At 31.1% G+C, this 13,979-nt stretch overlaps 1 protein-coding gene across 4 annotated transcripts in view; it reads right to left on the bottom strand.

Annotated features, from left to right (window-relative positions):
- The window catches only part of LOC111676641 (serine-rich adhesin for platelets), a 37,795-nt gene that overhangs the window by 18,281 nt on the left and 5,535 nt on the right, over nt 1-13,979 (bottom strand). For all 4 annotated transcript variants that reach the window (XM_046945116.1, XM_046945117.1, XM_046945115.1 and 1 more), the window contains exon 2: nt 8,064-9,259. In XM_046945116.1, coding sequence (XP_046801072.1) covers nt 8,064-9,120 — 1,057 coding nt within the window. In that variant the 5' untranslated portion in view covers nt 9,121-9,259. The remainder of the gene's footprint in view (nt 1-8,063; nt 9,260-13,979) is intronic.

Raw genomic sequence — 13,979 nt, 5'->3', positions numbered from 1 at the left:
CACTCTAAAGAAAACAAAAAACAGATTCTCTCACAATATCTTAGGCAAATTGAGAATATACCTGAGAAGAAAAAGTGCTCCCCGTCTTATAGCATATGCAAGTCGGAGCCCAGCCATACATCAATCAATGAAACCTTTAGGTGTTTCCATGACATAACTCCATGACAAGTCTGTTCAAAAATAAAGGAAGAGCTTATTTCGCCTCTATAGCTAAGGTGTCAATTGGTATATTTTCAATTTCGATTCAACAAACCCCGAAAAGGAAACTAAAATACCTAAGACCACAGCATATAACGATAACGTTGAGCAACGAGAAGAAAATCTCTAACTTGCCAGAAGATAAAACAGCAGTGGTTTCCATAATTGGGAAGTTGTCGATTTAAAAAGTCTGAAATTGTAATGTCATATAAAGACACCACTTACCATCAATAGTACCCACTATATCAATAGCAACTTTGGGCTTACCGGAGGAGTCAAATTCAAAGAGAGAGGAGTTGAAAACCCACATGTTGAAAGAAAGTTTAATGGGTAACCATGATTGATTTCATCCAAATAAACATCCATCAAAGCGGTACGGCTATCAACACTGTGATTGGTAAACTTATGTTACAATTGCAAATAATTGTAATTAGTTATTGGTCCATACTCATCACAAGTAATTGTAATTAGAACTAAAGTTACATTATAAAATAAAGAAAGTAATCTATGTGTAGACTCATAAGACACACACCTTATAGTTATCTTAAATTTCGCATTAGAACTCAAAATTAGTTTGCATGTCCACCCCTGACGTATACAGACACATGCTAACTTGCAAATGTAGATTGTTTAGCTCTCACGATTTGTTTATCTGTCCTTCTCACTATCTTTCTATCATTCTATACATCAAGTAAACAATTAAGTTTTTCAAATTTAACTCACAACTTATTTGTTTTGACTTTAAACATTTTTAGCAAACAAATGACGTAAAAAGACGAAGAGCTGTTTTTGTATTTTCTTTATTTCTTGTTTTTCATTATTATTTATTTATTTTTATTTGTTGTTTTTTTTTTTTTGGTTTGTTTGAATTTGATATAGAAAAAAATATAGTGTTAAATAACGAACAATGATAACAGGAGACAACAACAAAAGATCAATATGTAATTAAAGTAGGCATTTGCGATTTATATGTTACCCTAAAAAGCAAAATTGCATTTAAATTGCATTCTCATTTCCGAAATTTGTTTTTTTTATTTTAATATTAATTGTGATTAAAATTTTTGATAAAATTGGTTAAAGAAAAAACATAAAATTTTACCTATTTTTTCCCATTAGATTTCAATATCATTTGATATTTTTATCAATTGTTTTTCTTAGTACTTTTCCATTTAGAAATATTAAAGAATACTGAAAAAAAGCTTTCCATTGTTTTGTCAATCACACTTTATTAACTTGTAGTAGCCAACACAAATCATGTAGGGTAAAGTAAACAAAAACATATGTGTACATATATATAACATTTATATATATACTATTAAATGTATATACTCTATGAAATAATTATAAAGACACTATTAAAAGTTTTGTGTTATTTTTTTTTATTTTCATTAAACGAAATTTAGTTTATTAAAAAAGAATATAAAATGTCAAAATCAGCTGACATGTTCGTGCGCCGCTTGTGACGTTTATAAAGTAGCATTCTGCGCATCAAGGCATTAAACGCTTTTGAATTTGTAAGACCAGGTCCACACTAGGAAACTTTTGTTGATAAACTTTTTCTTAATTCTCTTTTGAAGTTTCCTTAATGTCCACACATAGAAACTTTTGTTTCGGAAACTACGTAATAATTGCATTGATTTGTTGTTGTAAGAATGAGAAGAATAACATAACAAAACATGTTTCCGAAAGCGGGAAACTCCGTAAAGCGAGAGAGACGATTGATATTATTTCTCTTTATCTCTCATGAAAAATCAAAAGTTTCCTGACCGGCTGTAACTTTCTCGCGGTACGGAGTTTCCCGTACTAGGAAACTTGTTTTGATTTGTTATTCTTTTCATTCGTACAACAACAAATCAATGCAATAAACACATAGTTTCTGAAACAAAAGTTTCTATGTGTGGACATTTAGGAAATTTCAAAAGAGAATTAAGAAAAAGTTTCTCTACGAAAGTTTCCTAGTGTGGACCGGCACTACGTTGATTGTACTTGTTTGACAGATGCGTAGAATGCGAGAAAAAGTAGAATGCGTGGTGTGGACCACCAGCTTTAAACAATTTGTTTATAACATTATAAGACGAACCCCTGTCATAAAGAGCTCCATTAAAATTTCTGATTCATTTATGAGTAGTCGTATAAATTTCAAAAAGGTCTAGATGAAGAAGCAAAAAAGGAGCGAAAGAATTTAGGTCAATCTAAAAATTCATTTGTTGTGTAATGGATAATAAAACTTGCAGAGAATTGTAACTCAAACTATATCAAAAAGAAGTCAAATGGCTTAACCGATGTCCAAATATAATATTATATTATTTTGTTTGTTCCCTATATTTATTTTGTGTAGTGTATAGCATATACAGCTATGTATAAACAGACATATATACATACATATCTATATACTTGTGGGATATAGCGAAAAGAAAGAAAAAATATTCTGCACGTTGTTCGAATTTTTATTTAAACTCGTACATTTACTTGTTTTCTTTTTTTTATTTTAATATGCTTTTGAGTATTGTTTGTGTTTTTTTGGTTTTTGTTTTTATTTTTTGTAAGTGTGTTTACGTTTTCTTTACACTTTTTGTCATTGAAATTACTGTCGATGACATCACATTTTTATTTGATATGGCCAAAATAAAGCAAATTGAAATAAAAATTCACAGCGAGCGAAAAAAACTTGAATTCAACATAAACAAGCTGAAAAAAACGTATGCACATAGTATATCGGTCATTTGTTTGAAAAGGGTCAGAACAATTCAAAATTTAAATTTTGTTTCAAAGAATTTTTACTTATCTTTTTAGTAAAATGTTTCCCTTTGTTGTAAGAACTTTACAATTTTAAACTAAATTGTTATTAAAGGAGTTTTTTGTATTTGATACCTTCATTTTAGTATATTTTTTTAATACAGGCATTGTAACTATTAGAAAATTTGATTATTGCAGATAACCTTATAAAAATCTGTTAATTGGAACCATTTAAAATATACATACATACATATGTACTAGGGTATTCAATTAATCGGGTTTTTGTCTTATTCGGTTTATTCGACAAATAATTATTTGAGGTTTTACGTTAGCCGGTTAATAATCGGATTATTAACAATTATTTGGTTATTCGAATAAAAAGAAACTGGATGTTACTATTGCTTTTCACAATAATTTTCTTCATATTACACTCTGTAACAATTTTGAAAAAAGTATTCACACATTGAAAAGTTGATAAGCATGTGAAAATACATTCTATCTATATTATTTACCTGTCTCACTTAGAGAAAAAACGAAAAAGAAGTTAAATTTAAAAAGATTTCATTTTCGACTTAAAAACTTTTAACTACTTTTTTGTGACAAATTTTCTTTATGATTTCCAATTCTTTCTTGATGATCTTGATGATTTGAAATAAATTATATTATTTCGAATCAGAGGAACTCAGCTTAATTTAAAATTAATATTAATACAAACTTTTTAATATAAATTTGTAATTCCATCTTTTGAAATCGGATGTCTTTTAAACTTTAAAGTCCTTTTACAGGAGCATAAGAGCTTATTATGAAAAATCCAGTACACGAGTTCTAGAATTCATACGTTCCACTGAACACTAGTTCAACTATGACTGTTGCTAAAAAACTTATTAGAAATATGTACTTAAGAACACAACAATGTTCCCAAAAAACTGGTTGTAGAAATATAGGCGATATAATTTTTTCCATGATTTCTTTTCAAAAATCATCAAATAAATTTTCTTTATTATAAAAAAATTATTAAAAAATTAAGAAAAGAAGAAAATTTATTATAAAAATATTAAATTTTGTTTTTCTTAATCGGTTAATTGATAGAAATTATTCGGTTTATTCGTTATTTGAAAATTGACAATTTTTATTTATTCGATTAACCGAGCGACGATTAATCGTTTGAATACTCTAATATGTACTATACTAATACAGTAATTTTCGTTTATAAATAAACTTTAAGACAGTATACCGATTGTACCCCTAAGCACTATTGTTCCTTTGCTATCTTGTCGTTTTGCGAGGGCTTTATTACACTTGACTATAGCTTACTATTATTAATGCATCGGTATCTAGTTATGGAAAGTTATGGCTATAAAGAAGTGTATAATTAAAGGTTACTCAACTTGTCAAGATAGTGAGTATTGTATGTGGCTTACAAACCTACTTTCTTCTATAATAACATATATGATACGCTATCTAATTCGGCTCTCAAAAGGGATGGTTGGGGGAGGACCGTCTACAGGTCGTTCGGCAAGTGGCTGTGGAAGAGCCCCTCCTAATACATGCCGAACGAAGAAGGAGAAGGCTTTGAACAGGACTTTGAGGTCTCTCAAAAATTCCGACAATCACCCTTAAAATACTTGGTTTTACATTCGATAGCCTCCTTATGTCCTCCGCGCGGACCACTGCAACAAAATGCGAAGTAGAAACAAGGTATTGAAGTCTCTAGCCGGCAGCACTTGGGGCATGGATAAATAAACCTTGTTAACTACCTACCAAACTATTGTGGACACCCAGAGTAAGCGACACACAAAGCTTCAAAGCTGTCAAAACGCAGTCCTTAGAACGGTAACAAGCTGCATTCAAATGACGTCTGAAGAACAGTTGTATGACGAAACGAAGATGTTTTCGGTCATGGAACACCCATCCGTTAGGTGCGGCTCGTCTACTGGGTTTGGATCTGATTTGGATAACCAGAGCGAAGAAGATGAAGAGTGTGGAATAATTTTTAACTATATAAAGGTTGTAAAGGATTGTTCATTTACGAACCAAAGTCGCATTACGTCCACCATGGATTTTGTTTTAACACCTTTTAGAGATCCTAGGAAACCAACAAGGTACTTAGAATTCAAAGGTCTGTTAGGAAACTGTTCGATAGGTCAGGAAATTGACATTAACAACTATAAAATGTACAAAGGATTTCAAAAAGACTAAAAGGATTTCATGGATACTGTGAATCCATTGTCAATGTCAACGAGCAAGGCTAGCAGGTTATATCATAGACTGAGTCTAGCTACGAGACCCTAGCTCTACTGATGGAAGCACATTTCCGGGTTGTCTTGCAACTGAAGCCAAGTAAAACCTACAGTTACATAGAGCTAGTAGCTCAGTATACATACATCAAGTGTAAATCTGTTAATAGAGCACTGATATTGCGGCGATTAGGGATTCGCTTATAGAGATTGCTGCATGCTCAAAGGTGGACCTCTATTGGCATTACTGAAGCCATTAGAAGCACTAGGCCTTAGAAATCATTCTTTACCTGTCGCACATAAAGCATTCATGGCGGATAAGAATCTGCTAAGACTCTAGGAGATTTCGTTAGTCAAACCTTCACCTGACAACCATGCACAATTTCTTTATGTATGTCTATTTGTTCAGGGTAAATCACCTTGCGGAATTAGCGGATTATAATAATACGACTATAGACTTCAGTGTAACATTTCTGATAGAATTACCAACTTAAGATAATTGGCTTGTATCTAATAGACTGTTTGATGAGTGTGCAGTTTTCACTGAGACCAGACGAATATAGTGTCTATATATAGATGACAGATGGTAAAGCCACCCAATTGTCAATATTTTGGTCTATTATCACAGTCCAGGAAAAATGAATTGGATTGCAGAGTATCCCCTATGGCCGAAACTTGATATGGGAGCTATATTCACTCTTTGATGAGAATCACAATGAACCTTATGGTATCAGAGTGCATATACACCTTTTTAAGGTGTATAACACTTCTTAACCTAAACTTATAACTCTGCAAAGTAGAAACAAGTTATTTAATTTAAAGCCATCAGCACTTTGGGAATGGTGAAAGAAACTTTGTTAATTACCTACTAAACGATTGGCCGTACAGTGGTAAACTATACGGTGCCAGCGTGGACTCACAATGGAAACAATTTCAGAACTATTAAAACGAAGCTTTGAACAGTATTTGAACGACGTTAAATGCTTACAGGCGCGTCGAAGCCGATATGGGTTGGAACATACATTTGCTGCCTCAAACACTCAAAATAATAATAGGTCAGCGGAAACATCAACGTGTAGTTTGATGCAGGATGGAGGTGTTGCCGCAAAGACCAAGACGATCATATTTTCGAAAAAGCTACGAAGTTCAAAAGGACATAACCCAAAAGCGTTAGAATATAATCTTTTCAAAATTTCAATTCTGAAATTATGAGAATATGGGAAAAAATTTTAATTTAATTTTTAATTTTTATATTTTTTTATAATCTTTTCAAAATTTCGATTTCAAAATTATTAGAATATGGGAAAATTTTTTAAATTAAATTTTGATTTTTTGAAAAATTATTTGAATTTACTGCAAGTAAAATAACATAAAACGAGGTCTGAGTGTGTAGTCACATGACATTTAATAATTTTCTTTTATTTGCAATGATGATATCAAACGTTTTTGTTTGTTGTTGTGGCTAAATAATTAACAAAATATACTTTAAGGATAAAATATAAATATAAATATTTAATAAAATGTCACCTATTTAGTCATAAATGTGTAAATTTTAAAAAAATATTATATGCATTTCTCGTTATTTTGAAAATTTCACAAAATTTATGATTCATTTTCAGCCACACAAAAAAAACATTATAAAGCAATGGTGTTTGTTTGGGGCAACAACAGAAACCAACAAAAATATTAATAAATAGCTGAAAAAAATACATATAAAAATTGGCAAAAGAACAAGGGGTTTTAGCGACAATAACAGTCGTACACAAGAAACACCCACAACATATCACACGGAATGAGACTGAACGAAAAATAACAGCAAACTAGGGATGTACATATGTATGTATATATGTATGTATGCATTGAAATAATCTATGGGTAAATAACACACAAGTTCATATAGCACGAACAAAGGAGACATCATGTCGTCGGAGAAGACGTCATCTTTGTGTTAAACAAAAAGTATAAATATTTATATACATACATATATACATTGTACATACATAGAAATAAACGAAATTATTATAATCATACAGACGACGTATTGCATACACAAATCAGAAAGTATTTGAATTTTTTACAAACAAATATAATTTTTGCAAAAAAAAATTACACAAAAAATGCAAACATAGTTTGAATAAATGACAATAAATAAATCAATTTAATTGAAATAAATCACAGGAAGTGTGTTATATGTAAGGAAAGTGATAGTAATGATTAAAGTGAACAAATTTAAATGAAAAAAAAAAACTTTTCAAATACACTTACACATGTTTGACCACAACATAAAAACTTCCGCATTTTAGTGTAACAAACAAGCGAATATTCGTAACAATATATTTTTTTTAATTAATTATTTGCAATACTACAAGACAAAACGTCTAAAGGTTTTATTATTAGATATTAACACATGTACAAATTTGTTAGAGCAAACCCTTAGCGTTTGTTAGAATTTAAAAATCGTCGTCATCTAGAATTAAAGAAACCAATAGTGACTGAACACATTTCTCATAACTGACCTCAAAACTCCATTACATATCCCAGCAAAAACTGCGTGGAAAAAGATGCAGTATTTTTATTGCAACTATAAACCCGAAGTGCTTAAAATTCAACTGAAAACCATATTAATATTACATTAGCGTGTCAATGGAGGGATGTAGTTCATTATTGACAACTGTGTCCATCTAGTTTTATTTCAGTAGTTGTAAAAATCCGAGATTTGGATGTCAAAAAAACATATTCTTTTAAGGATATTTGTTTCTTTTCTTACTTATTTTCTTTTCCGTCATTTTTATATTTAAATTATTAGTCTATGGGATTAACATAGACTAATAATTTAAAGGTCAACTAATAACAAACTGTTTTTTATCTTTTCAATTATAAAGAATAACTTACCATGTTCCCAAGGATTTGCTGGCTCTAAATAGCCAGTGACTAATTCATTGTCACTTTTTGGAAACGACACGCGACGTGGTAGTAAAACGGATGAATCCGATGTTTTACGCACCATATTTGGCGAGGCTGATGCACTTACAGTGCCCGATTTAATAACACTACTATAGTTTAGGGCCGACGTATTTGGGCGCCAATCGCGAGCACTGCCACCTGATTTTGTTGAGCTATTACTTTTATTCTGCTGCTGATCTTCTGTATTTCTATTACGTAATTGTACGCCAAATGTGGGTTCACTACAAATATGTGGCAAATGGGAACCAGCGACTGGCGTTTGGTTAAAACCCGGTGGTAGTGGCGGCAAAGGCGAGGTAACTGTTGCTGTTTCTGCTGCTGTTACAGACTCTACTTCTGTGGGCAATTGTTGCTTTAAGTTAGCTTCTTCATTGCTGAATTCTTTAATGATTGGTGTTGGCAACGTATTGCTAATAGTGTTAGATGTTGCGCTCGTTTGTTTATTATCAATTGTGGCCACTTGTTGTTGCTGCTGTTGCTCAGCATCGCCTGCTGGCATATTTGAGAGACAACAAGTGGCGGCAGATAGGACAGACGATAATGATATTGCTGCTGCTGCGCTAGTATTTATTTGTGCTGTTGAAAAATTATTAACGTCTGTTAGCTTATTTAAATTCTGACTATTATCTATAGCAGTAGCAACATCATCGTGTTTATCTTTTTGTTTATCTTTATCGTCGGTAGTTGTTGTCGATGTTGTCGTTTTTGTTAGTTTTCTATCTTCGCTTGTTTTTTCACTTTTATTTTCAAGTATTATTGTTTTAGTATTTTCATTGTTTGTTTCATTAGATTTGTGGTTAACTTTATTATCATTATTACTTATTGTAGCTTTTTCAGATTGATTGTTTTTTTCTGTTGTTATTGTTGTTGTTGTTGATGATGTTTTTGTTTCAGTAGTTGTTTCTTCACTATTTTCTTGATTTTCAGTTAATTGTTGTTCTCGCTTTTTGCTTTCGCTTACATTATCGTTAACAAAACTACTCATATTCACGTTTTTTCTTCAAAATTTTTTATTTATTGCAACCTTTTCTTTTCAGTTTTTATTCTTCAACCTTTTATTTGATTTAATTCGTTGGTGTTTAAATTGTTGTTGTACTTTTTGCTTGTTCATCAAAGTTTAAAATCTAGAAAGAATACGATAAAAACAAAAAATTAATATTGTAAGGTAGATTTTTGTAATGTTATATAATCACATGATCGTATTATAAGTTTAATTTAACAAATCTAAATTGCTACCTTATGATGAAAATTTAATTCTTGTAAATAGTATAGGTATACCTTGACATGTAAGAACCTATTCAAATTCAGAGAACGGGTTGAAAAGCCAAATATTAAAATATTTCTAGAAGTTTGCAGTTTCATGCAACCTTTAGCGTGCGCACAAGGTTTACATGGACACATGCAGACATACTGATCGACAAACAGACGGACGGACATAGCCAAATCTACTCAGAGAGTGACTCTGCTTGGTATAATTTAAGGTGTAAGGGTGTAAGTCTAATATTTTCTAATATAAGCAGAAACACATAATACAGGGTATACAAATTTAAGTCAGACCTGAGTTTTAGCTTTGTAATTTCTACAATATAATTTTCCGACCACATAAAGTATACATATATATTCTGATGCTTATATATAGAGGAGTCAATTTAGCCATGTCCATCTGTATGTTTGTTGAAATCAGTTTTTGGAAGAGCCCATACATCTGCGAGATCCGAATCCTTATATTATAAATTCATTTTTATTTTTTTGTTTGTGTCAATCACGCCTAAACGGATTAACCGATTTTCTTCAAATTTAAAACATAGAAAAATATATATCTGGAAACGTCAATAGGCTGTACTACTTTCCGAAAATTGGGCTAGAAAAAAGTAAAAAAAAACTTATGTGTAGTTTAGCTAGAAGTATTTTGCTGTAATCAGTCAAAAGGTATATTTTAGAAAAATTAAATTAAATTGGGTAAACAAGTAGGAAAGTATAGTCGGGCATGGCCGACCATATAATACCCTACATCATGAGTATATTTAAAAAATTGTTTTTTTTATAAAAACAAACTTTTATGTTGAATATTAAGGAGTGAGATCGAAAAATTCTTAACACACGTTTTTCATTACATTTTTCAACCAAAGTATTATTTGATTTTTTTTTTTTTTTTTTTTGATCAAGTTACCTTTGAAAAACATGTCAGTTATTATGTGTAACCTCAATTATATTAATTTTTTTGTTAATCTGATTAAAATGAGTGACCAGAAAAAATTGCGTACTGAAATTATTAAATATTTTCAACTAAACCCAACTTGGTCTTACAAAAAGTTGGCCAAGCATACAAAGGTCTGCCGTCAAACTGTTTCCAATGTTATTAAACAGTACCGGGAGAACTTGTCAGTTGATAGAAAACCTGGTTCAGGTAGAAGGAATGGTCCACATGATATTTCTAAAGCCAAAAAAATAGAACGCATTTTCAAAAGAGCTCCCAACACATCCGGTAGGAAAGCAGCTCGGTTAGCTCAGTGCTCGGACTATTTGATACGAAAAGTTAAAGCTAATGCAGGTTTAAAAACATACAAGGCTCAAAAAGTTCTTGACAGGAACGCTGCTAAAAATTTAGAGGCCAAAAACAGAGGACGGAAATTGAAGTCAAGTTTTATAAAAAAAATATTCTTGCTGCATAATGGATGACAAAACGTTCTTGGTATGGCAAGCAATATGCAGTTGCGGCAAAAGAAGCCAATCATTTGTTACAACGGGCTCTATAAATACCGAAATTTACATCAAGGAATGTTTACAAAAAAGGCTGCTTCCATTCATAAGACTTCATAATGTGTCCACTTATTTTTGGCCTGACTTGGCATCCTGTCACTATGGTAAACAAGCCCTTGAGTGGTACAAGAACAATAATGTGGTATTTGTACCAAGAGAGGCAAATCCTCCAAACTGCCCGGAGCTAAGGCCAGTGGAGAGATATTGGGCTCTTGTTAAAAGAGAATTGAAGAGTACAAAAAAGGTGTCCAAAAGTGTGGTAGATTTTAAACGGAGATGGACTACATGTTCGAGCAAAGTGACAGAAAGCACTATAAAAACGTTAATGGAAGGGTTTCCGAAAAGGGTTCAAAATTTCATCACTAGTGATTAAAACTATAAAAATATTTTTTTTTTTTGTAAATTGTAATAATAATTTGAATCAAATAAAAAAAAAAATAAAGCTGTGAGTTTAGTGGTTTCTTTTTTATAAACATATATGTATGTTAAGAATTTTTCGATCTCACTCCTTATACATATATTGAAGACCTTGAAGCGGATATATACACAGGGAATAAAATATGAGAAACTTTATATCGAGAAGCAATTACTTTTTCCTTTCTTTACATAAATTTTTCACATCATTTTTCTGCAGAGGATAACATTTTCTTCGCAGGTTTTAAAAGTCAAATTTTTAAAATATTTCTTTCGAATAAGAATTAAAGTTAATTTTTTGTATAATCAAATCTTTTTAGAATCGGTACAACAAAATTGTTTAAATAAAACGCATAATTTTGTAATAATATAATGACAGTTCTGCGTATACTTAATATTTATTATAGGCAATGTTAAATATTACGTATACGCACATATGAGGAGTTTTAGACAGGAGAAGAGAGACAGGAATTTCTGATTAGTTAATGAAAATATCTGTTTAGATTGTTTTAAATAAAACTGACATTTTTGTAATAATTTCATGTAATTTCGGCGTATACTTAATATTTTTTACTGTCAGTGTTAAATATTATGTATACGTATGTACAATAGAAGAATTCCCGATTCGTTTAAGATGCTATCCGGTTACATTTGTTAAATGCTTGTCATCAGTTAAACTGACAATGACAAATTCGTTATTTTTATAATTTTTGTTTTTTTTTTTTTTTTTTTTCATTATTTTACCTTTATCGCCAATTTTTTCGAACGCTAATAAAAAATTTTAATGTATGCATTTAATTCATTTTGGAGGCGCCAATCCCCATGGAAAGTCCGTCCCTTTTCTAACTATTCACATGAATGTCAAAGTTCTTCATGTAAAATTTTAAGATTCTAGCTTCAACGGTAACAAATTTTTCTATATAATTCATATTAGGGTTTCAAGCAATCTTCTGATGAAAGTCCGCTTTTTTCCCAAAATGTTCAGATGCATATGAAAGTGCTCTGTGCAAAATTTTATGAATCTAGTTCTATTAGTTTTTTAAATAAAATGAAAGGTGCCACGCCCACTATAGTTATTCCGCCCATTTTGTCCAAAAATAGTCTTATATATGTCATAGTTGTCCGTGCAAAATGTAAGGACTATAATTTTACCAGTTTCTTAAATATACGACATTACACATGTGGCACCTCGCCTACTAGAAAATTTTAAAATAAAAAGTATCCTTTAACTCCATTCAGATATACAGGAAGGTACTGTTAAAACTTCAAGAAATCGGCCCGGCCGTTTATATAAATAATTAATATATATAATACTTAATATAAATTTAAAACTCTACAACAAACAAAATTACATTAATAATACTGGCAATTTTTGTAAGAATTCAATGTCAGCTAGGCGTATACGTAATATTTATTAAGGTCAAAGTTAAATATTACGTATACGCATATACATATTAGAATTTCAAGAAAATTGGCAGGAATTTTAGATTAATTTATGATCATATCTGGTTAGATTTGTTGAATACTTCTAATCCGTAAGAATTGCAATTACAATAATAATAATTTGAATCAAATAAAAAAAAATAAAGCTGTAAGTTTAGTGGTTTCTTTTTTATAAACATATATGTATGTTAAGAATTTTTCGATCTCACTCCTTATAAAAAATGTTGGAGAATTATACATAACTAGTGATATAATTGGAAACATGTTATGCATAAGGTGTCAATCGGCCACTCGCAATGACATCCCTATGTTAAAATACCATTGCTAGTGGATTGAAAATTCACTAGTTGTAATTCTTAGTGTTGATATCGCTGTTGTCGAACTAGTTCGTCGTACTGCAGGATATTTCTTGACAAGGACCCAATTGGGTCCTTTAGAGGTAGTTTATTCCTAGTACTAATACATATTCACAAAAAGTCCCCATATTTGGTGGTTTTGCGCTCATTTTTAATCCTCTTACGTGGTTTCAGTTAGAAATTACTACACAACCAGTTTTTTATAAGGTTTAAAAATTGCGACCTATACTCTGCGCCAGCCAGACGGTCGGACGAACGTAAGGATAGCTCCGTCCGTCTGTCCGGCTGGCTGGCTGTCCATGTAAACCTTGTGCGCAAAGTACAGCCCGCAATTTTCAAGATAATTTGATGAAATTTGGACCAAGCATGTTTTTTGGCACAGGGACGAAGCCTATTGAAAATGGTTGAAATCGGTCCATTATTTCACCTAGCCCCCATACAACCGTACCTCCCGATTTGAACTTTTTATGTCATAATTACGTCCAATATTCTATTATCTCTCTAAAAATTGGCACAAATAAGTTTTATATAAGTATAAATGACACTGCAGATTTTCGTAAGGATCGGCCCTTATTTGACCCTAGTCCCCATACAAACCCCCTTCAAAAATGTCTTAAATGTTTAAAATTGACTTGTAACCATTTGTATCGCAATGAAACTCAACAGAACTAACTGTTAAAAATTATATCCTTTTCCCAAATTTACCGAGGATCGGCCCATATTTGACCTATATAAAGCCTCATTTAGAAATTTTAGTTTTTTATGCTAAGGAGTGAGATCGAAAAATTCTTAACATACATATATGTTTATAAAAAAGAAACCACTAAACTTACAGCTTTATTTTTTTTTTATTTGATTCAAATTATTATTA

Source organism: Lucilia cuprina, chromosome 2, assembly GCF_022045245.1.
Source record: "Lucilia cuprina isolate Lc7/37 chromosome 2, ASM2204524v1, whole genome shotgun sequence".
Taxonomy (NCBI): domain Eukaryota; kingdom Metazoa; phylum Arthropoda; class Insecta; order Diptera; family Calliphoridae; genus Lucilia; species Lucilia cuprina.
The sequence above is the reverse complement of the archived record's forward strand: the minus strand, read 5'-3'. Positions and strand labels throughout refer to the sequence as shown.